The sequence below is a fragment of the Lichenostomus cassidix genome, chromosome 1 (genome assembly GCF_008360975.1).
Source record: "Lichenostomus cassidix isolate B80296 chromosome 1, HeHo_3.0, whole genome shotgun sequence".
NCBI lineage: Eukaryota > Metazoa > Chordata > Aves > Passeriformes > Meliphagidae > Lichenostomus > Lichenostomus cassidix.
Genome location: NC_139479.1, coordinates 103623343 through 103651307, shown reverse-complemented (window position 1 = coordinate 103651307; position 27965 = coordinate 103623343). Strand labels below are relative to the sequence as shown.

The following is a 27965-nucleotide window of genomic DNA, read 5'->3' as shown; positions in this document are numbered from 1 at the left end:
AGGAAAAGCATGTAATGTAAGAACACTATTATTCACGAGGAAGAGCTGGTACTCATTATTGTCAAATGTTTTTAAAAACATAGCTTTTTGTGACAGGAAGTTGCAGTACTGAGTCTGTGGTTGGGTGTGGACAAGCACAGCTCTATAATTATTTGAGTAATTGCCAAACACTTGCCTAGAAAGAAAACTAAAAAGCTCTCTTCAATCCTTTTTTAACTCTATTAATTCCAAACACATTACACAAGAGAGAACTTTTGGCTGACATTCAGTTTATTCATTAGAAAGCAGCATGATCCATGGCCAGCCTTTCTGTACAATCCATAAACCTCTTTCCAAGGCTTTTTGTAATAGGTAAGGCAAAGGAACTCCCATGAGCCCAGTTTAAAGGGATAACATACACCTTCATTTGGATATGCAGACAGATTACAGGGAAGAGTTGACTATACATTGCTATGAAATTGCACATTGAAAAACAGAACGTAAAAACATAAACCAAATAATATTTCACCTGAGATTAATAACTTTGATTCTTTTCCACTGAAGCAGTTGCAGTTTGCAAACTCTTTTTTTTTTTACTGCCCATGCTTTGTAAAACTGCTCCACTGAGCAGTTCATGTGCTGATGTTCCAATAAAGCGTTTTCCTAAGATCTTATATAAAAGAAAAAGTAAAATTACAAAACTATTTATTAACAAAACCATGCCATCTCTTTTGAAATATTGTGCTCAGTTTCTCTGTGAGATTGAAATGGCAGCCTAGTTCACATCATTATGCAATGGCTTACTTTCAACATTTAAATTCCATTTCTTTGATTAAAAAATATCAAGCTAATAGATGATGTTTTTTATCCAGTCCACAAACATGGTGACTCGAACATACACTCCTGGTCGTTGGGGAAGTGCACACCCTTCTCCAAATGATATTACACCAACCAAAACCCACTTGTAGTTATCTTCAAATGTCAGAGGGCCACCTGAGTCACCCTGCAATAAGAAATTAAAAAGTTAAAAGTAAACAGTGTCAACCCTAAAGCACAGCCTGTTTATGATTGTTCATTTTGTTCCTTAATCATTGGTGCTGTACCCCTGTATGTCCTGGGCACCAAGAATTGAGATCAATATGAATATTTCCATGTGAAAAAAAAATCTTGAAATGATAAATTTCTTTTTTTATTTATTTTTCAAATGACACTATCTCAAGCTCTCATCAGTCTTCCAATACAGGACTGGGCTTCAAGTAATTTTTTTTTTTTAATCTTATTCCATTTATGTTCAGCCCTTTGTATTTCACAGAGACTGGGTAAATGTGGAGGGTTTTTTTCAGTTTAATATATTCAGCCAAAACACAGTTCTATTTTCAGTCACCTCAGAGTTTCTGCAGTTTCAAATTTAGAGAACAAAATAACAAGATTGCCAGAGAAGAAGGTGTCCTTTTCTCTCCCCTCCTTTTCAATAGTTTAGCCGATGTAGCATTACAATAGAGACTGAGTTTGATTCAGCCTGAGTGGGGATGAGTCAGCCATTGATGTCTCATTTTGATGAGAAAGAAAACAATGACTATTTTTCATTGTCTATTGAGTTAGTTGAACCAGTATTAATTGTGTCTTCTCCAGGCACTGTGAATGGATCTTTACCAGAGAATTCTGCAAAGACTTAGCCATTAAAATACTTCTGCTGATAACTCTAGGGCATCCCAGAACATTAGGGGCTGTGACAGCAGCCTAGAGGGGGATGTGCTATCAGGACTCACTTGTTCCTCTTTGCTCATGGCTGACTGGTCATTGATCACAGTGCTGGTCACTTGTACTCTGTGTCAGTCTGTGGTGGTACACTGATTTTGGGGTTTTTTTTTTCATTATAAGTTTCAGAAGGAAAAAGGGGAAGAGGAAAGTCACAAGGGGAAAGGACATCAGATTGAACACAGTCCTCAAGGCACCTGGTGAAGGCTTAGGTTGGGAGGGCAAAGCAATAAGAATTATGTGACAGTGCTCCTCGTCAGGCTTAGGAAAGCCAGCCAGTCTCCATGCCACAGAGTCCATGTTGCTGGAAGAAGAATCATGTGGCAGCCAACTCTTAATACGTCCTCATAGAGAAACAGTGAGTTATGAGGAGAGGTGGAATGGATGTGAACCAAACCCACAGGAAGCAACGTATATCAGTGCAGAAAGTCATCCACTCTGAAACACTGTGGTGTCCACTTAGGAAAGATCTCCAGGGTCTACAGATCCTGGGGAAAAGCAGTTTTTCTCTCTCTGCTCTCTCTTTTTGCCTTAAAGAAGCATTTCTGAGACTTCAGTCTATTTGTTATTTGTTTCTCTGCTCTCTGCATTTCCCTAAGCATGTGCCTCTCTCCTTCAAGGAATTACTCAGCAGGAATTATTCAAAACCTAGTGCAGGAAATTTCCAGTCCTCACATATATCCATGGTTGTTTATGGCAAGACGACACACACACACAAAATTTTAAACTTTTATCCTGATAAATTATTAAATGGGCAAAATAGTGTGGGTAGAAATTACCTTCATGGATAGGGATTGTCCTGGTTTTCTTGAGTGGAGGATCAGGAAACATTTTATTCAGTAGCTAGGGGTGGTCTGTGCCAGCAGTGCAAATGAGTTGTGTCTACTTACCTGGCAGGAATCTATTCCTCCCATGTCATATCCTGCACAGAGCATATTCTCAGTAATGTTATATTTTGGCATCCATTGTTGGCATTCTTCATTGGAAATGAGAGGGACCTCTGCTTCTTGCAATATATTTGAAGGGGGACCTGGTGAAAATACAAAGTACGTTTACCTGCAGCATTAAATATGTACATCCCGCTGGGAACACTGATGGATTTGTTCCTGTTCCAGCATGCTCAACATGTTCCTGAGCAGCAGGAATCCCTGCCTTACTGCTGTACTATTCAGGCTTATGCCCCTGTAACACAGTCTCTGATTAAACAGGGCTCGTTAACTGAATCTTGTCTTTCATTCGTGTAATGGGACTGAATTTGGTTATAATTAAATCAAGATTACTAAAATCAATGGCTACGACCTCACTGTGGGGAGATGTAAGGGATGACTAAGGCTTAGAAACGTGGGTTGTCCAGTGTTTCCTCACTATTCGTTGTATAACTTTGGTTCTTTAAAGTTTTTATAAAAATTTCTTCTATTAATTCCTGTCCAAATTTTTAAATGCAACTTTGTTCTTAAAATGTAGAAGTCAATGTATTCAACTGTGGAAGTGAAATGGCATGTTTATTACTTCAGAGAGGTTCCAAATCTGGAGCATATGACATACAAACAGAACATACATTTCACACTGCAGTCAGTTTGCTTGACTTCTCAGGAAAATCATTTGCACATTGTCAGAAAGACTAATCTTCTGTCCCCCACCCGATATCTGGAAATAAGATGTACATATTTCATGTTGAGAAAAGTAGTCATAACTTCTAAGTGGAGGTAGTAAGCTTTCTTCATAGCTTAATGAACTTAGATATGCATGTTTTTGCCAATAAATATGTTAGAACTATCATTTTACTTCAGCGAAGGAATGGTGGAATGGGATAGTTCCTAAATTTTTATATGGAAGAGTATCTCTCTAAACTATTGGACCTTAACAACTCCTGTGGAATCAGGAACAAGTTTCCCCTCACAGCTGCATGCCTATCAGAGTTTTCCAGGCAGATGACCCACCTTCATTCCTAATATCTCCCCAGCCAGCAATGGAGCAGTTAATTCCTGGTAAAAACTGTTGATTTTTTTCTGGTAAGCAGATAGGTTGTACGTAATCTGTGAATGAGAAACAAGCAGTCAATCTCAGCCTCTTCCCTGTACTCAGGGTTTTATGAAGTCACATCAGAAAATGTCCATTAATTCAAGTCCACTTTTTGGCCAAAACATCCAGGAAGTACTGAGCTGACTCCCTACCACCCTCATATGCTTAGCACAGTTTTGCATAATAGAATAAATGTGTTTTGTGGGAAAATAAAAACTCACCTGTATATTGCACTTTGTGTTGAAGGTGCATCAGAGCAATATCACTGTCTTTTGTTTCCTTTGTGTAGTGAGGATTTATAATTATTCTGTCGATGTCTCGAACCACTGTTGAAGGCTGTGCCAGATCTGATTGAGAGTACAAGCCAAGAACCGCTCGCCAGCGGGACGGCTTTAATTGTCTCCTAGAAGTTGCAAGGAGTATTCACAATTAGGAATCATTAATGAAAGTTTTGAAAAAATATGTATAAGATGCTGATATTTAGCCTCATGGTAATCCCTAGCATGTTTTGTCAAATTAATAGAGCGTAGTAGATGTGTGTAGAATTCCATGACAGTATTGCTGTCTTAAACATCCATGCTGCAGATGTACATTGCTGATGTTTTCATGGTGAGCTTATAATGCATTATTTATAATGAATTAATCAGACCGTGGTGCAGAGGAGGAAAATACATTAACTAAATTACTGTGTCTTTTTAAACACTGTGAAGAATACTGCTGACTGCCCACCAGGCAATTAATATTGGTCCGAGTTAGAAAATGGTAATGGAATGCCTAAAGAATAATAGGTCTGGGATGTTGTTGGAAATGCTGCAGCTCATAGAATCAGAAAACTGGTCTCTTATTTTTTAAATCTAAATCAAAAAAGATATTCTAAGACAAAATATGGCATAATCTGAATTTCCTGATCTACAAATGCTGGTTTTAAGGCTGTATTTGCCAGAGAATATAAGTATTTGCTACTTTTTAATCAATCAGTTTATGGTTTAAAAAGTAATTTTTCAGCCTGATTGTTGGACTGCATTGGTTTCTACTCATCTTTTGGTTTGATATCAAGAGGTGTTTTTTGTTCTAAACTTGGAGTGTTTAAGTTAAATGTTTGGAAGGTGTGAAACTGCAAGCTTCAATTTAGGAAAATTCTAGCAAAGGCAAGGTGATAAAATTGAATTTAGATGAAAATAGAATGGTGATTCAAGTGAAAACGAACTATCAAGACAGTTGTGGATTTATTTTGTGGAAACTCAGAGGGCTTGATCCTTTTCATTTCAGTGTTGTTGTGTGGGATTTATTTCCTGTGATTCCATGAGGCAGCATTAATGTTTTGGCACAGTCTCCACTACCTTGTTATTTAGCTATTTGTAGTGAAAGCTCTGCTGTAATTTTGAGTATCAATTTTTCTTTTCCATTCGAGTTTCTATACGTCTTTTGTAATATTCATTTTTATGGTAGATATTATGAAAGCAAACACTAGAAAATATTGAAATATGCATCACTTCTTTGAATGGTACAAATAACACCATTGAGAGGATATCCAATATTGCCTAATCAATGCACATAAATCAAGATCTATTCCAGTGATGCACAGTAAATCTTGATCAATCCATGATAATATATAGGAGAAACACTGGGTTTTCTTTATGGGCTATGATGTCACCCTTTTTACCACTGTAAGAGATTAATCTAATTTATGGAGGCCCACAATAATTATGGATTAAGCACCAACGCTCAGTATTGATACCATGCATTTAAAGTGCAATTCCTTATGGCTCAGGAAATGCTGCTTAGTTTCCATGATTCTCTGCATTAAAGGAAAAACTGAGGATTTACCGAAAAGTAAAGGAGCTTTCAGCTGAGCCCACAAGTGATTCAAAACATGGTAATTGAACTATGAGTTAGTTGTTAATTTTTAATATCAGTGCCACAATTTGTTCATAATCTGATGCCTCCTTAGCGAATTTGCACATAAAAGAACATTACCCATATACACAGTGTGCTGCTGTCACCAGCCACTCATCACTGACAAGGGAAGCTCCACAAACGGGTTGGAAATTAAAATGGAGTGAAACTATCCAAGGCCAAGCCCCTCTTCTGGCATCACTTCCACCTACAATTCTTGTCCTGTTATTCTGAGTTACCAGGTGTTTTCCACAAGCTAAGGTAAAGCAAAATTAAATTAAATTAAATTAAAAATTAAGGGAATATACCAGATTTTATTAGACTAGTTGATTTTCTTGGAAAAAAATAGGCTTTGTAGAATCTGAACTGCTTTTCAAAACACTGTGGAAAAAGGTTTACATTTTTATAGTTGAAATCAAGATGCAGCTGTATAATTTGGATTTAGATGTTTTCTTTCCTTGGCCCTTCTGGAGTTTTTATATGTTTATTTTATATATGTTTTCACTACAGATCCATCTCTAGTGTATACTTAACACTGAAAACAAGTGAAGACTAAACTTTCCTCTGTTTATATCATTATGAGTATAATATTTATAGTCTATTCCCTAACCTTTCCATTCAAGCTGTAAACATTAGGCTTTATGGTCTGAACAATTTGATCTCTCTGGGAAATATTCCTGTGAAATATTTTATGTACTTACGTTGAATGTTACATTGCAGATGAACCACCAGGTTGTCCAAACAGTGTTCTCTAGAATGAAAGTGCAGTTAAATCACAAGTATCTGCACACCAGATAACTCTGACTGTCAAAAATATATATACATACACATACACACAGAGAAATTTATATAATCATATATATAAAAGTACATTACCTCAGCAGTATCAACCTAAGTATAATAACTAATGCTACATGTTTAAATTATGTTTTAATTATAAATATAAAACATTATATACTGTTCAACCTTAAACATACATATTCCTCTTCAATGGGCACTTAATTGTTTTGCTATGGAAACAAAAATAGACTCTTGTATTTTAGGGAAATGAGTCATCTGTCCGTGACAGATTTGCAATGAAATTATAACTTCCCATGGTATTTTTCCCAGCTTTTGAGATGTTTTCAGTGCCTTACCACTAGAGATCAGTGTGGCCAAAGAATTTAAGAAGTTAGTTTGATATCCCTGTGTCATTTTACTAAGACAATAATGCAACTGTAAAATATATAGTTGCATGTGCAAGATTAGAAATTATTTAGCAGAGATATAAAGCCAGAATCTGAAGAGCACAAGGTCACAAATCAAATCTACTCAAGTATTTCTGATACCCAGAGGTTTTTAGATTATGTTCATAGCCTGTAATGAATGAAACACTCGGGCCAGTGTATGTGCTAGCAATTCAAATCTGATACACACAGTAATACAAATGAGAGGAAAATAGAAAACCAAACTCTGCCAAAGGTTTGCTTCCAGTGTTCATTTCTGCATTTCATTTTTAAACTGAAAAGGTGAAGGATACTTTAAATATGATAGGAAATGATGTATCCCTCACTATGTTTGCTCTAAAATTTGGTATCTGCTGTGAGTCAGATGTGACCCAGTAACTTCCCAATGGCATAGTGGTACAACAAATAAAGTGGGAGCTGTAACAACCCTCCATCTCCCCAGTTAAACCTTCACTCTAGGGGGGTACAGGTGAGATATTCCTCCAGCCCTGAATTGTCCCACACTGCCATTTTCCACGTCAAGGTGAGTGCCTAATTTTAAAGTTGTAATTTAAAAAATGGAAACCAATTTCTGTGACTTGTATTCAAATCTGTATTGAATTCATAAGGGTGTCCCTTCATAACCAGCAACTTATCAAGGACAACCAGAAATGCATCAACCCATGGGAAACCAATACCTTCTTCTGCATCATCTTTATAGCAGTGAAATACCCTTTTCCATGATGCTTCCAGAGGCTCTCAAAAGGTGTTCAGTGGTGCTGTATATTAGTTACTTTATCTGATCCTACACTTTCTCATAGGCAGATGTATAAACTGCACCAAAACTGCACCTGAATTAACACCCAACATGTCAGATTTGTCCTTACAATTTTACATTTCCAGTTTAAAGGGAGTTGCCTGTACTACCACCAGTACTTACTGGTTGCTTTAGTAGAAATTACTTCAGTGGCCTCTGCTTTTTCTTCTTTGGGAAGCTAGCTCCCAGTAGGAAAAACAATTCCTTGCCTGCACTTCAGCCCAACAGTTCTCAGCTGCCTCTTGGTCAGCACAGGAGAGGCCAAAAAGCATCAGAGGCATGTGTTGAGCATCCTCCTCTGTGCCTCTCTGAGTGTCAGCTGTCGAGCAGCACGCCAGGCAGAAATCTGGAGTACTTAGGATATCTGTGAGCATGATCTTCACTTAGAACTGGCAAAAAGACTTGTTCCCGTGGAATCTGCTCACATATATCTAAAAGGCAGGATTTTGGGCTGTTACAAAGCTATCCTGCCAAAAATCACATTACCTAAGGGCACCAGTGAACACTTTTGCTGTCTCTGTCACTGCAGCTTTCAAGTCCTATTATATGTGCCCTCTTTTGTTTCAATGGTGGATGCACTTGAACAGAAACCAAAGGCAATGTCAGAAATACATTTTATAATTAGATTACCAGTTAATGAATTCAGTTGCTTAAATTATCAAATCTGTGTGATCTTTCTATCACTCATTATATGAACAATAAAACATGTGTGAATCTGCAATAGTGTCACTCTGAAAAATGGTTCCTGTCAGCTGTTCAAATGAAACATGGGAGAAGACACCTATATCTGCAACAGAAATACAACTAAGATGAATGGATTTATTCCATTTCCTCCTGCTTTAATCACTTTTTAGTGTTTAATAGATTTTAACAGAAGACATCTTTAAATTACTACTGCTCTTCAAGGTGTCTTGTGGCAATGCTGGTTTAAATATTTACTCAAGAAAAAAAAATAGCCTCCAATGGTATTCCATTTATTTAAGTTACTTTCACCACCAGTGAGAATGACAAATGTTTGGGCGTAACAGAGTATAATTAGAACATAAAGTGTAACTTTTTTTTTTTTCCTGTAGACGAAATAATTGACCATAGAAAATTAAGGAGTCTCTCCTGTGTTTTTACAATGCAGTATGTTTATAAAGGGAAACTGAAAGAACATGGACTCTTACTGTCCTCAACATGGTTTCAGCATTTTAGCAATTAGACAGTAATTTTCTAGCTCAGTGCTTCTGGTAGAATTCCAGAAAAATGTATGCAGTAAACCCTCTTATAAGCAGAAAATACAGTAATTGAATAATTACTTTTTTTTTTAATACACATATTTAAATTTATGATGGCAAGCCTTTCTGCTGGGGAGCTGTACTGTAAATCCCAGAATTTCCTGAGGATATAATCCTGGGCTAATATCACATTTTCACTTAATCTACAAGAAGCTACCAGTTCATAGCAACCTTCAGAATCACTGCAGCTCTTATTTGGACTGAGAAGGGTTAGAATAGAATCAAATGTATTCTGAGGATCATGCCATCTAAAAATTCCCTTGTAAATGTGGAGACAAATCCAGAAGCCATTTTTGAGTGAGGATTCTTTGTTTAAATATAGATACCTGTCTGTGGATGGCTTACCTTAGCAATCCTCACTGTGTCCAAAGTCTGTATCAATAAAGTCAAAGGATTATAGAGTTTTACTCATCATATTTCTAGATGCCTTGATGGATCACATTTTAGAGTGCTTATTTTTCTCTGCTGATTACAGAGAGAACCTGCTGTGACAACTACTCCATAAATATGGGTGAATGTCACTCCATCTTAATTCTTCTGTATTATATATATGTAGTCTTAATTCTACTATTATATGCAGTCACAACTCAGAGATTTCTAGATGAGAAATATTTTGCTAAGAGAGCAGTATTTATCATTTCCACAGTGAATGGATAAAGACTTCAATTGAGATTTGAGCTATATACTAGTGCCTAAATACTTACCACCATACTTAAAGCCATCACTTGTATGAGGAAGAAACCTCACTGTACCCACCTTTTTGTAAAAATCAGGCTGTTGTTACCTCCTTTGGTGATGGTGACAAACGGGCCATCTCCAGTGAATAATACAGTTGATGACATATTTGCATCCCTGGGACAAAAAGACACACGTATATTTTTAGATATTTACCCTGTTCTACCAAATGAGCAATACTAGGGAAATGATTATGAAAAAACACCAGCTTTTTTTTTTACCCCCCCCCCTGAAATAATGACTCTTTAGCAGGAGATTGTTGAGGCTTGAAACTCATTTGGATTAAAATGTGATTCCACTTACTTCCAGTCTTACATCTTATTCTAAGACTTCTAATGCTACAATAATATTGAAAGAGACAGAAATTAATTACTTTGACAGCAGTAAATATTAACTTTGGCTTTTCTGTGCCACAATGAAGGGTTTGCAATAGCAGTTCTTAAATGTATGGTGCTAAAACTTAGCATGCCAAACAGGGCAGTAACGGCTGAACCATGGGGTAGCACATTGCTTTTCTGAGGGGGTGAAATTGCACTTATACTACACTATCTAGAAAATAAATGGAACTATATTTTATATCATGGAGAATGTAATGGAGGAAAAAAAAAAGTTAAGTTTCACCTCATAGATCTGCTAAAATGAAAGTAGCTGTGGAATAAGTCAAGAGTGTCATGTTTGCTGTTGAGCAGGATAGTTCCTCTGAAGTGGTGTGTATTCATAAATTCACAGAATAGTTTGGGTTGGAAGGGACCTTTAAAGGTCATTTAGTTAATTTAAAGGTCATCAATTAGTCTATTCTTCGACTAACTTTTTTTTTTTTTTTTGGTAGCAATGGCTTTTTGGACACCAAGAATTCTGTGTACTATTGGTGGGATAAATTGTTTTGACATTTAGAACCCATATCCAGATTTACTTTATAGCCCATTCTGCATCCTATACTTTGTGATACTTCATATGACCAGCTTGGAACATGTATCCATGAAACATATTTGCTCTCCCTTGAGGAAGTACGGGAAAAAAAGATAGCTGTGGCTATACAACATAATTTTTTGGGGGGTGACAGCCTACTCCTTTCTGGCCCTTTTTGCCTTATGTGTCTCAGGAGCAAGAAGAGAACCATTTGTGCAGGTTTAATACCCAGGGAGCACCTGCACCACCTCTTCTCTTCAAGTGCAGTAAATCTCATTCTCCTGGGAAAGATGAAGTCTAGAATCTGCCTGCAGATCTGCTGTGTATGGAGTAAAGAGGTTTTCCACAACCCTGCTGTGCCACCAGGAGAGTTGTGTGATCTGCCTGCTGGGAAAGTCACTACTGCTGCGTTTCTCATTCTGAAAGTGCCTTTTAGACAGCCTGAGAGAGCAGTAAAGTGCCAAGCTGGGTAGGCAGAGTCAAATTTTATGATAAACTTTGCTGAGACCAGCAAAGTATTCCCAGGAACTCATTTTCTTCTAAAAAATATTGCAAGTTCATGGAGAAAATAAAATGAAGGTGTTTAGAGTAAAGCCTCAACTCTCACTCTTGTTGGATTTTGGGTGTGACAAAATTACCAGGTCTACCCCCATTCCTGGGTACAATTCAGCAAAGACCCAGCTGGCTCTGGTCCCAGGGAAATAGGATTGTTTTACACCTGACCAGTGGAATGGTGAAATGCTCAGTGTCTGATTTTCTTGGTTCCAGGCAATAAGATGCTAATAATGCTTGGATTTTAGCAGTGCTGTCAGATGCACACAGCTGCAAGTGCAAGCTGAACAAAGCATTATTTTTTCAGGTTTCTCCAGAGCATCAATTTGTTCGTCTTGCACTCCAGACTCATTATGAAGATTTGTAAATTATTTGCCTAAGGTGTATTTTGTAGATGCACAGATAGGCATGTCTCCTGATTGGCTTCCTGTTTGATACAAATCACAAATGTAACAGTAACATATTTGAAAAATGGAGGCAAAAGGATTCACATGTGCAATTTATTAGAACCTGGGAGGAACATTGCACTTTCTAGCCCAGCTGCATAAATAATACAGGACTCCTATCAGCTCAGTCCTTTTCATAAATTAAACAGCAAATGAGACTAGCAAATGTATGAGCAATTAACAGTAAAAGTAAATTGTTCTAGATGAACTTTAGCCTGTCTTTCTAATAAAGCATGATTCTAGGCTGTAATTCAGTGTAGGAGCATGAGCTAGAGCTCACTCAGGACCTGCTACTGCAAACATCCATTTAGCAACAAATATGGTGACACTTATTAATAAATATGCTGCTACAGGGGGGTTCAAGGAAAGCAGAATAGTGCAACACTCACAGGAGTTACATATATACATATATATATATATATATATATAGCCACACATATATACATCCCTATTCATATACAAATACATACATGCATATATATACACACACATATGAGAATTTTATCCTGTTCTGTAGGACCTGTAACAGCAGTAGTACCCAGGTTACGAATATGTGATACAATTTAGGTTTAAAGATACTTTTTCTTGACAGTGGGAATATGTAATAAACTGAGAAATAGAATTAAAAAGAAATAAGTAAGAAGCTTAATAGGAACTCTTTTAGCAAGTGCATCTGCCTAGTTTATAGAGACAATTTGAAAGATATTGCCGCAGAATGTTATGGGGACAAAAGCATGAATTGATTTTTAAAAGGTTTAGTACCATGGAAGACAAAGTTTGTTGAAGCCTATCAAATAGAAAAATGTCAATTAATTTAATAGGCCAAAAAATTACTCCTGTCCAGAAGTTATGGGAAAGGAGACAGGAGAGGGGCAGAAAGAATCAGAGAAAGGAAGACCACTGGATACTCTAAAGAACAAGGTATTTGACCAGAAGCACATTTCAAGATAGTTTTTTACATTCTCACGTGCATGCGTACATAAATTACAGTCAGGATTTGTGCATGTAGCTACCTGATATTGGTGCAAACTCATTACCTACCCAAAGGAATAAAAGTAAAAAAAAAAAAAACAACCAAAAAACCAAACAAACCCGCACACGTTCATCCAATTAGAAGCATTTTTGAAATAAACACTATTTTTCTAAGTCATTCGAACTCTGGCATTGCTGCAATTAATTTATCAGAAGGGCATTTGTAGGCATCTTTCTTTGGTCAGAGAACAAGATAATGAATTGCAAGCTTAGAATTTAATTTGATTATTAGTTGGGTGAGAGACATTCCCTAAAATCCTCAGCGCTGCAGGAAAGTTAATTATTATTCAGTGGATGGCAGTGTAATAGCACATGATATAAGCAAGGCCAGAATTTAGGCCATAAATTTTACCATAGACTGAAAAAAGCAACACCCTGCCTTCCAGAATTCCCACCATTTCCCTGAAAATTCTTCTGAACAGTGACTAAAGTCAAATTTTTTTTCAGTCATATACTTCCCTCCTCCCTTCCCTGCTCTAAGTCTGGCTCAAGAGAAATTTGATTTCCTTTCCCAAGAGCTCAGATCTAATGATAGGTGTGAAATGCATTGGGAGCCCAGTAGCAGAATAACCAAGGGAGTATCTTTACTTGGAATGAATAGCAGCAGTAGGAAAGTAGAGCAGCCAAGACTGCTGTTTGCTTCTGCTTTACTCTTGAGCCTTCCTTATGAAAGTGAAGATGTAAATGAGGGCATAAAGTGATAAAAAGGCTGATGCACCCACATCCCTCTCCCAGTGTTCTCTAATATGTATCCTCATGCCCAACCTGCCTTGTTCAGAGTCGTCAATCCTGTGCTGAATGCCATCTAAACAGAGTTTGCCACACTTTCAAATTCATTGGCACACCAAGCATTCCACTTGACAGAGACAGATAACATTTGCCTTTTTTTTTGGAGAGTAAAAACACCAGTAAAATGAGGAGGAAAATGCCAACATACACTTAACAAATCTGCAAACAGGTTACAAGGACACTGAATATTTATCACTCACCCCAACCCCAACAGCTGGCAAACACCGTCTGAAATCTCTCCATTCCAATCATCTGCACATGCCAGATGCCACATCTTCCCAATCCTGGCCTGTACCAGCCCTTCAGTGCTCAGAGAGCCATTCAGTAATCTCACTGGAGAAAAAAAATGTGCAGAAGCATTTTAGATTTTAGAATGTGGCAAACCACATTCCTCCCCCACCCCAAGCAAACAGAAATGCAATATAAAGAGATTTATAATTGCCAATGAAGAACCAAGATAATAATAAACCAAGATTTATTATTGCCAAAAAAAATTAAAATGCATTACAGAGGTAATAAACCCAGCATCTTCAAGATGTTGTGCTCTCACAGGAAGGTAGGTAATGCTATTGTTATCTCCTGTGTTTCTGCCACAGGAGAATTTCATACCTTGTATTTTGCAAATATCTCAGAAACAGACAATAAACAGTAAATTTTCCATCAACTCTAGCCAATGCTTTTTTTCCTAGTCAGCATTATATAATTCCAAATAATGTGTGGATCTTTAGCTCCATGATGCTCAGTAACGCTGACTGGAAGTAAGGTTAAAACGAGAGTTGACAGAAAAAAATAGACTTCCTAGTTCCAATTGCTAGGAGTTTTTACTGCTTTCACTGCAGTTTTAGTTAAAATACTCACAATAACAACAAAAGCTCACTGAAAACCTGTCAATCAAAACAATTCCTAAACCAAAATATTCAGGAGAAAAATTCAGAAACTCATAAAGTTTTTTGTTAAAAAATATTATACTGTAGTCATAGTCGCTAAGAAAGTTGGACCATAAGGTCAACAGAATTTCATATATACACATGTATATAAAGTAAGAATTTTACTGTAAAATATTAAAAAAAATATATATAATAAGAACATCAACAGAGTCCCATATTTGTCTTAGGAGTTACAGCTGCATTTCAGGCAGATGACAGATATTACCATCATGAAGTAGAGAAAAGCATGCAATGTACTGAAATTTACTGGTAGCCAAAAAAACCCCAAAAAATAAACCACCTCCCCAAAAAAAAAACCCCACCCCCAAAAAAGTACTTGTCGAGAAAATATTTTTCCACCAAAATGATCTCATAAATTGTACAAACTATAGCAAATACAAAAATTTATATTTTTATAAATGTTTCTGTGACACCTGGAGTGCATGAATGAAAGAAGTGATATACAGTGACAAATTAATAGTAAGTCTCAGACTAAGTTTGATTAAATTCTCGAGTGGTCCTAAAGATGTCAGAATTGTATGCACTACAAGATTTCTCTAAAATCCAAAATTTCTACAAAATTACTTTTGACATCTCTCTTTTATTTAAGCTATAGTTCCTTTGCCTTTCTTTTCATCAGATCCATTTTTCTCCAAAAATGTTGGTAAGGAATAAGAGAGTCACTGACATTCAAAAACTGCTTAATTCAAATATATATTTTAGAATTCTCCCTTTTCTTTGCAGTCCCTGGAAGTTTCAGAAGCTGGGGTACTTGAAAAGACAGTTTGTCTAGTTAAAATTGCCACTTCTGATAAGAAATTGAAATTGGTTTCAGGAAAATGAGCAAGGCTTTTGGACACTGGAAAGACTCAGTGAGAATTTCTAATTGAATTTCCATTTTAAGACATAGATTGATTCAGCCAAAGTTTTGATTAAATGGGTTTTGGAAACAAATCTCCCAGGCTTTTCATGTGAGGTAGTTTGTTTCGAAGTAATAGACAGTCAATGGCAAAATAAATCTTCGGGAAAATGTACATCATGTTAATGTAGGTGATGATTACCTCGTTCAGATCTTCTTTAGCAATGACTGGAAAAAAAATCAAGTTCTTTTTGCTTAAGAAGAAATGGAAGTGAATTTTATTCTATACATTTTAAAGGAAGAATATATTTGCTACAAAATAGTCAATGGCACTAATTTGAAGAGTGAATCTGTGTCTTCAGACATCTATCTACATCTATCTATCATCTATCTATCTATCTATCTATCTATCATCTATCTATCCATCGATCTATCTATCCACATGTATTTACGTATGTCATATATACTTATATATATATAAATATATTAAAAGAATGCTGAAATCAATGAGGACTGTCAGCACACACCCAAGAACATACCTGACCCACAGTAGATCTCTATAAAACAAAGGAATTTGTGCTGACCTTAAAGACTACTTTTAAATCTTCCATTAGTTCTCCAAAGTGGATTGTCAGAAAGAGCAGTTTAACTTCTGTGCTAGGCCAAACAGGATTTTAGCATTTATTTTTTATATTTAAATTATTGGTTTAGAGAATCTTATTTTCCTGCTATGTGAGATGAATTAATATACTGTACATTTTGGAAAGAACCACTTTATCAGAGGACTAAGGAACAATGGATGCTGCTTTTGAAGCTGTGCCATCTGCTCATGCTACAGAATCCAGGTGGGCTGGAGGGTGCCATGTGTTTGGCTCCAAGCCCACAAACTATTTGGGAATTTCCATCAGGAGCACGTTTATTCTCTACCCTACACTGCAGAATTTATACTGCTGTGACACTCAAATGAATTACAGCAAAAAATGGTAGAATTTGGAAATACGAAACGGATACAGAAGAAAAGCATATGTTGAGTTTTCATTTAATTTTGAGGCCACTGTAAGCAACTGCAGTTTTCAACACAGAGGAACTTCCTACATTTCCAGAGTTCTTCACCAGATTCAACACACTATCTCAGAAAAGTTACTGTTTTCCTGGTCCTGATGATCTCAATGAAATACTGCTGTGTAAACTGGCATGGCCTGCGTGCATCTGCAGTGTTCTATGTTAGCTGAGGTTTTGTGGCTGTGTTCCTGGGCAACTAATGCCAAATGTGGATGGCTTAGGTTGGATACTAGGAAGAATTTTTGCACCAAAAGAGTTGTCAAGCATTAGGACAGGCTACCTAGTGAAGTGGTGGGTAGTCACCACCCCTGCAGGGATTTAAAAGGTGTGTAGATGTGGCACTGAGGGACAGGATTTAGTGGTTAACTTGGCAGTGTTGGGTTAATGGTTGGACTCAGTGATTAAGGATCTTTCCCAACCCAAATGATTCCGTGATTTGTTTGTATGAAGGAAAACTTACTGCACTTTGCTTCATCAGAGCCATCTTCACACTGAAGTACATCGTCACACAGGTTGTGCAATGGGATGCATTTCCCACTGCCACACTGGTGCTCATCGACTGTGCAAGCCCCTGAAGGAAAACAAGGGAGGAGAATTATTCTGTAGCTATGAAGAAGACTGATGTTCCCAGGAGAACTTACAGTTCACCTGAAAGAGATTGAGTAGATATGATGCAGAACCTTTGACTTCCTTTTCTTTTTCTTTCCATTTATATCCATCTCTCTTCAAAATAAAGATAATTTTCAGATAAATAGAAGCCAATTAAGAATAAAATCTGTGGTACTCTGCCTTGTAACTTCTGGTCTAGGTAGCATTGCTCAGTTACTAGTGTTCTTCTATCGGAAGTGCTAAACCTGGGAGTGAAAAGTTAAATCCTGTCAAAAGTGACTAATGATTTAAATTTCCAAATGTTGAGCACTTTCACAAATTTTAGAGACATTAAGGTGTGTCGTGTCAAGCATACAAGCAAACAGGCAAGGAGAGCCAAGAGTGTCTTTCTGAAACCTGTGAGGAAAGGTGGAAGAGACAAAAGTAAAAGGAATGAGTGAGGAAAGCATTCTTGAAAGTAGGATTAAGCTCCTTCAGAATCAATTAAGCAAATGAAGGAGAGACTAAATTTAAAGTTGTGATTCTTTCTATGGCAAAAGTGTATTTTTAATGGCTCCATTAATTTACAGGAAATATACAGGCATAAACTTAAATTCTATAAAAAATTGTTTATCTTCCTGGACTTACTGACTGAAACATTTATTTATCTAGAAGTCTTACTTAAAGCAAGATAATTGCTTTACTTATGAATGTCTAATATTCTTATGAAATGGTGCATTCATCAATCAGTGTGGCCTGTATCAAATGGAAGAATATGGTTTATAAAAGGCCTGAATCAGATATTCACACATTCAATTTCTGTAACTGTCAGATACTTCGTAGAACTTAGTTCTTAATTAGACAGGGTCTTAACAATATGGACACTGCCAAAAATTATTCCTACTTTTTTAAAAAACAATATTTCATGGGAAAAAAATACAAAGAAAAATCTGCTTTTCTTCTAAATTTAATTTATTTACTGACAATCCTTTTATCCTTAGGCCTGCATGCTAATGATATTAATCTCTGTCCTTTGGCTGCAAAGATCATGAATAAGCATAACTCTTTTTGCAAATGGAACCTTTTTAATATATTTAACCAGAACTGGCAGTGGCCACTCTGATAATTCTGCCTTGCTAAGCTTAATTTTCATTTCACAGAACACGGGCAAAGCTGGCTCAGCAAAGATGCTGAACCAGCTAAAGAAAAGGCAGAGCGTTGTTGGACTGAGCAAACGTGATAGACAAGGCAGAACAAGAAGCTGCAAAATTGTCCTAAGCACATATAAGCCAACCTCTCAGTCCTGCACAAGAGCATAAAACAGAGTTAATTTTACAAATGTAGAGCAATTATGAATATTTTCTAAAATATTAAGGAAAGTACTATTATTATTGCTGTAAATCCATAAAAAATCTGCAGCTGGCTAGCTAAGCTGGGAGACACTTGCCTTTTCTGATTGCTAAAATAAGAACAAGAGTCCAGATCCTTGTTGACTTTCTGTTCATGTAAGCAAATGGTACTTCATACATCTCTCAATACATACTGCTTTTTCTTTTTCTGTTCTTCTTCTGTCAGACTGCCACAGAAGTAACGCAGCCTCTAATTAATTCAGTCAAGATTTGGCCTAGAGTTAGTGTACTTATTTGTCCTGCTAAGCATATTACGGTTCCATGTAATTTGCATTAGGCTTCATTTTGCATATTTTTGGAGAGTTGTTTGCTGAATTATGAGTGACAAGACTAATTGCAATCCCCAAGAAAATCAAGAGCCTTTTAGAAGGGATCTGGCTTGAGCAGAAACACTGCTGTCCAAATATTTAAGAGACTCAGATTATTCACACACTAAAGACCAAATTTTAAAGATGCAAGAAGAACCATATTGCAAATACTGATCAGAGTGACCATACACAGTTTTCTCTTCTAGTGGATGTTATCAATAATAAATATTTTACAAATGCATTAAAACACATGTTGATGATGCCCTGAAATAAGTCACAAAGGGATGTTCTTTCCTGGGGCTTGTATAGGAAATAGTTAGCGTTTGCCTTCTTAACATCTGAAAAGATTTTGATCAAAATACTGAGTCAATTTTTTACATAATACCACAGAAATTCACATGATACAGACATTGCTCCAATTACACTAGAGAAACAAACCCATCACTTTTCATGCCAGGAAATATAAAGTACAGATGAGTAACCAGCCTTTTGCTCTTCAACATTTACATATTTCTACTGAGCAAGCACTGAGAGTGACTTTGCACTCTCCATGTTTTTCTAAAATATATTTGGCCAGTGGTAAAACATCTTAAATACAAAAAGGTGCAAATGCTTACTGAGATGGTATCCAGTAGTAAAGTTTGCAAGAAATCCCTTCCTTGTTGCAGACTTGTCTGTCCGGAGGATCACTGTCATCTGGTTTGTTGTAGAGAAGACATCTGGCAATGGGCCTTGCTCGGTGTAGACAGCTATTCTCCAGGAAAACATGAGCACATTCATGTTATTTTGTTCAGATGTATTTCAGAACGTTTGGGGTTCAAAAGCAAATAGTGCACCGCAGGGATGTTGTTGCTCCTCCAAACCTAACTGTGGTCAGACTGCAATGGTCACAGCCCAACACCAGATTTGCCTGATCAGCATAGAACAATAAGGCTCAACTATGAGATTAATCCTTCTGTTTGTCCGCACACATAAACATAAACTTGATTTCCTGAGAAGTTAATTTCACACAGGTTTTGGGGAGAACTTAATGTCTGGAAATGTTTTGGAAACGTGATGTCACATACAGAATGCTTTCTTGATTTTTCCTTGAAATTTCTGAGGAGCCAAAAATGCAAATGAAACAAAAGGAATTTGATTTCCTTTATATTATATCCATCAGTGTGCTCCTGGTGTCTGATTACATTCATTTAGTACCCACTGCTGCTACTTGCCCAAAAGTAAGGAATCTGGTCCTCTGCCATCTCTGATTTCAACCACATCATGAATACTTTCCAAATCAAAAATCTGAAAATGAAGTTGGATGTTTTTTCCATTTTCAGCATTCAAGTACCACACACCTAGAAAACAGTAACACACAAATCACCTTTTCAGTAGTTACATTTGCTGTGTCATTTTCATGTCGAAGGGCTTTGGGGGAAAATAATATTCTCTCCTATACTATTAACAATCACCCAAGAGATTAAGAAGTTTAAGTCTTATATTTAAAGCTGTCAAGATCCAAAATTCAATATATTCTCATTCTTAAAACACTTTTGAAAACTAATTTTAGGCTTCTACACCATATACATGTGTTTTTAATCATCCATGTCAGCTGTGAGTTTCCCTAATGTAGTAAAGCTCATTCTTTTCTGACTGTGACAATGTGACAAAGAGTCTTGTCACTTTAGTCTCATTTGATAGAAAGATAATTTTTATAATCAGTCACAGAAGCCTGTCTTTCAAGTTAAAATAGTTCTTTGCTTCTGTTTAGCCTATATTTTCTCATATTTAAGGAAACTAAGTGTGGATACTATGGAAACTTGTAAAGAAAGTTAAAAAAAAAAACAACAGATTTAAAATATTTGCATGGAGTGAAAAGCATTTTCTCACTAGTAGGAGTCTCATTTGGGAACTTGTGAAATGAATACTGGAAATGTGAGCCACATCTCAAGCAGAACAGAAACACAAAATGACAACTCTTATGATTACCATCCCAACACAATTCCCCAGGATTGAAGGAATAAATAATTAAAATTTCATTAAGAATCTCTCTTCCTTGCTTTATCCATCAACAGTACACTGTGGACCACCTTGAAGCATTCACTTTTGCCAGCTCTAGCTTAATCTAAATCAAACATCAGTAGAATAACAATGTCTTCTCACTGGTAGGTTAAGAAACATGCAATAAAGAGAAGATCCCTTACAAAATGCATGCACATATTCTTTGTCTCTGGAAAACCTGAGCTATTTAATTGTTGAAGTGATAATATTAACCTAGAAAATACACCAGGTTATGGTAAAATGGGGACTTTCATCACCTTATGTGTCTCTGCATTGACATAAAGACATCTGACAAAATGAGCAGGATGGAATTGTCCTGTCTGGACCCATTCCATTGGATTATGCTTGTCTTCATCCCTTTTTAATCAACCGGCACATTTCCTTAGCTTCTGTTCAGTACCATATAGAATGCAGTTAAAAAATCCCACTCTATATAGCTTAGATCTTTTTTTTTTTTTTGTTTGACAGCATCTGAGTTGGAAAAGCAGATTTAGTATCTCTATTTTTATATGGTTAAACTCCTCCTGAAGATTTGGAAAAGAACGACTTACAAGAAGCTAAGTTAGGGTAATTGTCTGGAAAGTTTGAAGAGCTGAATGTACTGTTTGGCTCCCAGAGTTCAACTGGCCCTCCACAGTCAGCTGAAAAAGAAAACATTTCAAGAACATAATTAACCTACTGTCTTACTTTTTCAATCTGTGGTAACAATGATAATTTGTAAAAGTAATTTTCATGATTATTGGTCTGCAAGCTGTGCACATGACAGAAATATGAAGACAAGAATGTGATACAGTCATGTGTCTCATTTATTAGAACAGTAGTAAAACTAGGAAATGTTGAGAGTAAGAGGCCCCAGAATATAAGTAATTTATGCACTTTGCATGTATGCCTTTCTCGTTGTCTGATCAATCTTAGAATTACAGAAAAAAAATTAAGGTTGGAAAAAACCTCTGAGATCATTGAGTCCAACCTTTGACTGATCAACAAGACCTTGTCAACCTTGTCAACTGACCATTCACTGAGTGCCATTCACAGTGCTCTTTCCAGAACACCTCCCGGGACAGTGACTCCACACCTCCGTGGTCAGCCCCTTCCAATGCCTGACCACCCTTTTGGTGGAGAAATTATTCTTGCAACACCAGCAGAAATACTCAAATCTAAAGCTCTTTTTGTCATCTAGCAAGTAAACTTACAGCAAAACCCCCCAAACCCCGTATACGGTTACTTTGTTTTCGTCAGGACCCCAAAAACTTTCACAGATGAACCTTGTAAATGGTAAAAACAGCTATTTGCTTTTTCCTTGACTGTTCTAATAGGAAATGTCTTCATCAAAAAGAAGTATATGTACTTATAGGTAAAATTAATAAAATTTCTTTAAAAGCAAATATTGTAGATATGTGTACACACATATACATGCACTCACATGCACAGACACAGCTAACTCAACTCTATAAATTCAATAATCTATTTCAATATACAATTTTGATGGTGGTTTACATCCCCAATATGTCAGCTTCATCTTCGAAAGCTTTAGTTGATATTGAGAAATATAATTTGTTTTCATTTTAGCCATCAGAATGGCTGAATGAACCATCAGAATGAACTTTGGTGTTTTCTCACTTTTTTCTTGCTATTAATTTATTCGAAAATGAACAGTGCTCCTCCACTTGCTTACTTGCTTCAGGAAATAGCAAGTAAGGCAAAACAGTTTTACAGTCTTTTAAAAAATTTTTCTTTCATATAATTCTTTCAATTAAAATTGATTTTTTTTTAAAGTTCCCAGGCTTTGGCTAAACTTTAACTCTTTCCTCCCCACCTCTTTTGGCTCAAATTTTGCATACCATGATGTCTGACAAAATCTCACACTGAGCTACTTGGTTGGAGACTGCATAATCTACAATTCCTACCAAGTTTGAGCACTGAATCACACTGGCAGGAAGTTCAAATAAACAAATAAATACCAGAAAAACTTGAACTTCCTCACAACAGCCATCTTCTAGAACTTTCAATTTCACCAAATCACTCCTGGCACAAGAAGCCAAACTCTCAAAAAGGAAAATGAACTGCTAACAATCCCACTCCAAACTAATAAGTATATTATATATATATATATATATATAAGCGTCTTCAGCCATATGGCTCACAATAAGAATTGTTTTCTATAAATACCATGAACACCAGATAAAATTGGCTTTTTTTAATGGAATATTATGACATATGAAATCTGATCTGGTCTTGACTAGCAATGATCTTTTTCTTCCAGAGAAAAATGAGAGAAGAAATTAAATTTACCCATGTGTTGAAAAAAATTTTTAAAAATTTCCAGTGTTCATTAAACACAAACTCATATGGAGTTATTCATACAGCTATTACTCATTAGAGAACCAAATAGCAATCAGAACCAACAATCTCGATTGAGCACAACAGATGATTTCCTCAATACTTTAGAAATTATGCATGACCTATTCATAAGTAAATTCCTCTGTGCTTTGGCCAAAACTTCAGTCTACATTGACATACACATGTTAAGTGTGGAACCTACACTGTCATTTCCACACTGTCATTTGTGTAAAAAGACAGGTTATAAATTCACATGAAGATGAAAGCAATCTTTGTTTTAGATGAAAGTGTAAGCTGACAGTCTCGTGCCAAAGACAAAAGCAAATCTGACTCCCCTATGACACCATCAAAAACATTTTTTACATTTCAAGGAGCTTTTGTGGCACTGTGAATGATGCCAGTGACTTGTACTGAAGCTCTAATTCTAGTAAAAGGAGTTGACTCAGCTCAAATTCTTTTATGTCTTGTTTACGGACATGACTTCCGTAGTGAAACCATTAGTGTTAGTAAGCTTGTACACGTTCATCAAAGTAATTTCATACCTCTTTGAAGATGATTGATAACATTCACTTTTTTTCATCAGGTTACAGATAGCACGTAGTAGCATGTCCCCACAAAGTTATGAAAACAAGTTATTTTTTCCCCAGCAACAGCTTAGACTGTCCTTTTGTATCATGGATCTCTGTAATCTCTGTCATAAGGAGTTATAAGCCATAATACCATGTCCTTTTTTTGAATATTAAAATCTTATCACCATATTTTGGGGAGAGATCTCTAGCTTGATATTTCTTTGATGTTTTTCACAATCTCTCAGCTACCATTTACCACAGGGCTGTTCTACCACAAATGAACAGACTGGTTCTAACTGGTGAGGTGTGTTAGCCCACAGTACCTGAATCAGGATAGCTGGAGGGGGCAGACAGCAGCATCTCTCCACAAAATTACTTTAATAAAAACTGCAATTAAATTCCAAAACTCATTTTGGGAAATTATGACTGCAGTTACTATTGTTGTTAAAATTTAATTTCACTGACAGACACACCTTGTTGAACTTTACCTCCCTGTGTCTCATGATGGAGCTCTAAAACTTCATTTTACTTTTACATTTAGAAGGTTTTGTTCCCTTACCTGTCCTGATGTAGTAGACTTGGAGGTGGCAGATTTTATACAATGAAAATATTAGTATACAATGTTTCAACATGAATACAATGAAAACAGTGTCTTACTACTATTTTAATTTTAGTCTTTTTACTTGCTATATGCTCACAAGAGAGCAACAAGCTGTGCTTTGAAAGGCACAATAAATCTACCAAGAGGCAGTCCTGGAACATTTTCAGTGCTTGTTTTAATGATTTGAAGCCATGTGTGAATATGTCTTTATAGAAATTTTTTTCCCAATTTTTCCAAAAATTCATCCACTTTCAAAATAAATTTCAGAATAAAACAAAGCAAGCTCCATCAGATATTTTAATGATTTTTCCACAAGCTCTATTTATATTTGTATTGGTTTTTAGTTTGAATATGCTTGGACTTGTTAAACATCATATACAATCTTTCTTCTCTCTTTTATACAAGTTTTCCAGATTTATAATGATGCATACAGGTATTTTCTCATATTTTTCTCTGTGAGATCTTCCTGGCTAGCTCTGTGAAACTGGAAGATTTTGAGGAAGTTTAAACCTCTGCACTTTCCTCAAAAAGACTCTGCATTTGGGGGGGTCTGGATCAAGGTGTACCACCTGTCTGGAGAGGCATGGACTGGATCTTAGTATGTTCTCCTGAAGATAATTGTATAATGCTGAAGAGAGGTTTTTGTAAAATTGTAGGTTGAAAATTTGGGCTCAGTCATACACAAATAGAGTAATAGGAAATCAACTGTGATTTAATGTTTACTTACTAGGAACTAAAGGGGTGGTACCAACAGTTGGCATCACAGTTGGCTCAATATAATTATTTTCATCACACTTTCCCTTTGTCAGGCCAATGTCATCCACTGCAATATCGCTGGGACCACGTCTTTTAAAAGCATCAAAAATAACCTGAAGTTTAGGAAAAAGAAATAAATTAGAATTTTATAATTTAATGAACCATTTTCAGCTTCCTACATGGTACCATTCTGTCTTTTCTTGAATGCTCTTTTTCCCACTGCAATCTACACTGGTGCTACACTCAGGGGAAAATATCAGGGAGGAGACAGAATTCCTCACAAAACAAAGCAGAACACTGCAAACTGAGTGGGTTATTCTAAGGAATGTAGTGGCTTCTTCATATAAATGATGAACATGATTTAAAAATATTAAATACCTTTGATTTTTATTTATAAATCCATATAATTTTCAAAACAAATTCTGCATTGTTTATCAGCCCAAACTTCTCCTGAACTAATGGCATGAAAAACTGAAATTAATCTAGTTTTTCCTTTACTGTGCTTTAATATCCACATATTTAAAGTAATTCTGTAAACAAGGAATTGGTGCTGGTGGAATAAAGTTAGGTATAGCAATCTTCTTGAGATCACATGTGGTTACATATATCCTAGAAACCTGATGCAGGCAGGTCACAGAAACATTCATTTTCTCAGATGTTAAATGCTTCTTTCTGGCAGCGTTTGCCAGAAATCAATCAAAACTACTGTAGCAGGGCAAACCATCCCAAATACCTATAAAAAGAAATTGTTTTCAAAAGAGAGGAGCTGCAAGAATTGTCTGGAATAAATCTCCTCCTTTTGTTTACAGATAAGTCAGGTCAGTTGTTAACCATGTGGTGTCAAAACACAATTTCAGTGGACTAATCAATAAGTAATTAGTGAAAACACTGATTCAGAGTCTGAAGCAATTTAAATTTAAATCCTCTCATGGCTAAGTGCTTCACATCACCCTCACTGCTGAGATTTTCTATTCCACAGCAGATTTTGATAAGCTTTGAACACTTGTTTTGTAGAAAGCTCCCTTGATAACATTCTTTGTTCCTTGACAATTATCAGGTTTTCTCTTTTCTGAAAATTAATACTTTAAATTCCAGAGTAGGGAAAAGGGACTGTGAGAATTCAAATGGGGATTCCAGTCTTCTGCATGCTAATATTTATTTGATGGCATGCACTGTTAAATGATACTAAAGTATTATCTTTGGAGCTGTGGAACTTTGGGTTCATTTCACAGAAAACTCTGATATTAGTTTAGCTAAAATAAATGAAAAAAACCCCAGCAGTTTAACAAACCTTAAAATCAGATGTTTCATTTAAAGTTACTTGTCCATAATTCCAGTTGTTTCCATAGTTTCCTTCTTTCTTGAAAATGATTTTTTCCTGCCCATGCTCATCACTTACGCTAACTCTTAAAAGGTAAACATTATTGCCATACATGAAATACCTAGAGGGGTAAAAGCAATTTTGGTATTATTAGAACAAAATTAAATTCCGTGAAAAACAGTCACTCTTTTTACTTTATGATGTTTTTGGAAATTAGGGTTAACTTGAAGCGAGCATGAAAATAAAACTAATTGTATGTTTAGATTACAGCTGGCATTGTAGAAGCCTAGTTAAGCTTCATGACAATAAACATTTCAGGGATTCTTAACACTGTTTTTGTATAGAAATGGATATTGGATACAATGTGAAAAAAATCCAAAACCAACCAACATTAAAGCTAACTGCAAGAGTCAAAGCTATAAAGGACTTAAACTTCAGGCCTGGAGTTGAAACTGATCTTGGAAATCGAAATAGAACCAGGCTGGTATTGCTGGTATGCTGACTTGGATTAATATTCTATACAAAAGAAAGCTCTTTGGGTATATTCTTAAACAAAGTATAGGTTTAGGAATGATGTAACAGTACCAAAAGCTCAGACAATACATATCTGAAGGGACCAAAGGCAAACTCAGAATCCGGACTCGCTCTTCTATGAATCCAGGTCCGATGGGTGTTGAAATATAAAATCCTGCAAGATAACGAGCACACTTTAGCCAGGAGAGAAGTAATGTTTTTTAATTAGTGCATTAGAGTTTTTACATTTAAAATAATATCAGGCACAGATAGTGTTGCATGATTTGGAAGATTCATGACACAGTAAATGTGAATTATTCTCTCGAGTTATATTCATCAGTCAATGACAAATAGAGCTTTTAAGCTTTTTGGATGCTCCTCCAAACTAGATATGGAGCACAGGTCCTTTTCAAGTCAGTGGGGAATGTGTCTTATATTTAGTGAAGGCAGCAATTTTTCTCAGTTTTCAAAAATGTCTTCCTGTTTGATATTGCTTGTGATTTTGCAGAATTTCCTGACATTTTCATAATTTGTATCCACATTATAATGGGAAATATGGATTGTGTGTTGAGAGTGTGACAGGCTAACTATGTGAATATTTTTTAGGAAGGTGAAGCATTATAAACAAACAAAACCCCCCTTTACTTGTGAAATTGAGTTTGTAGCTTTTTCTGAGATAATTTGTTGCAGCTGGGAATTTGAACCTCTTGTTGCCACATGAGGCCAGGCCACAGAAGCACTGGGATTTGTTACAAGAAATGCAGACTTAGACAACTCTAAAATAAAATTCTTGCTTTATTCAAATCATGGATGTAGTCTCAGATTTTCTTCTATCTATCTAATACACATATATGCAAATACTACATTAATAGAATTTTCAAATTCTATTTCAAATTCTATTGTCTATTTCAAATAAATATAATTATATAATTTAAATTAAATACACTCTATTCTGTTATTTATACTTCCAGATTATCTAGCTATTTCATGTGGGAAGTTAAAATATCTGAAAATTTGTCTGAAACCTGAACCAGGCTTTTCATTTCATGTGTTGACTTAAAAAGCAGGCATTAAAATACACACGGTGTGTAACTTTAAGAAAAAGTTAGTCAAAGTTAGTCAAAAAGTTTAGTCAAAGTGACAGCTCTCTATCTTTGTTTCATCAATGCTCTGACCATTCAGAATCAACTGTTGAGTGTGTATTAAGAGCAGAAAACAAAAAATAGAATTTTACTGAAGCTTTATAATAG

At 36.0% G+C, this 27965-nt stretch overlaps 1 protein-coding gene across 1 annotated transcript in view; it reads right to left on the bottom strand.

Moving 5' to 3' along the window:
* Window positions 1-12: 12 nt before the first annotated feature.
* Window positions 13-27965, bottom strand: part of TMPRSS15 (transmembrane serine protease 15) — a 53608-nt gene continuing 25655 nt past the window's right edge. The window contains exons 14-28 of the mRNA XM_085074707.1: window positions 26788-26890; window positions 26173-26323; window positions 24853-24994; window positions 21167-21256; window positions 19787-19912; window positions 19190-19321; window positions 16728-16838; window positions 13621-13753; window positions 9714-9809; window positions 6357-6406; window positions 5737-5911; window positions 3981-4162; window positions 3678-3773; window positions 2628-2767; window positions 13-982 (exon numbers count right to left, since the gene is read on the bottom strand). Coding sequence (XP_084930833.1) covers window positions 827-982; window positions 2628-2767; window positions 3678-3773; window positions 3981-4162; window positions 5737-5911; window positions 6357-6406; window positions 9714-9809; window positions 13621-13753; window positions 16728-16838; window positions 19190-19321; window positions 19787-19912; window positions 21167-21256; window positions 24853-24994; window positions 26173-26323; window positions 26788-26890 — 1883 coding nt within the window. The 3' untranslated portion in view covers window positions 13-826. The remainder of the gene's footprint in view (window positions 983-2627; window positions 2768-3677; window positions 3774-3980; window positions 4163-5736; window positions 5912-6356; window positions 6407-9713; window positions 9810-13620; window positions 13754-16727; window positions 16839-19189; window positions 19322-19786; window positions 19913-21166; window positions 21257-24852; window positions 24995-26172; window positions 26324-26787; window positions 26891-27965) is intronic.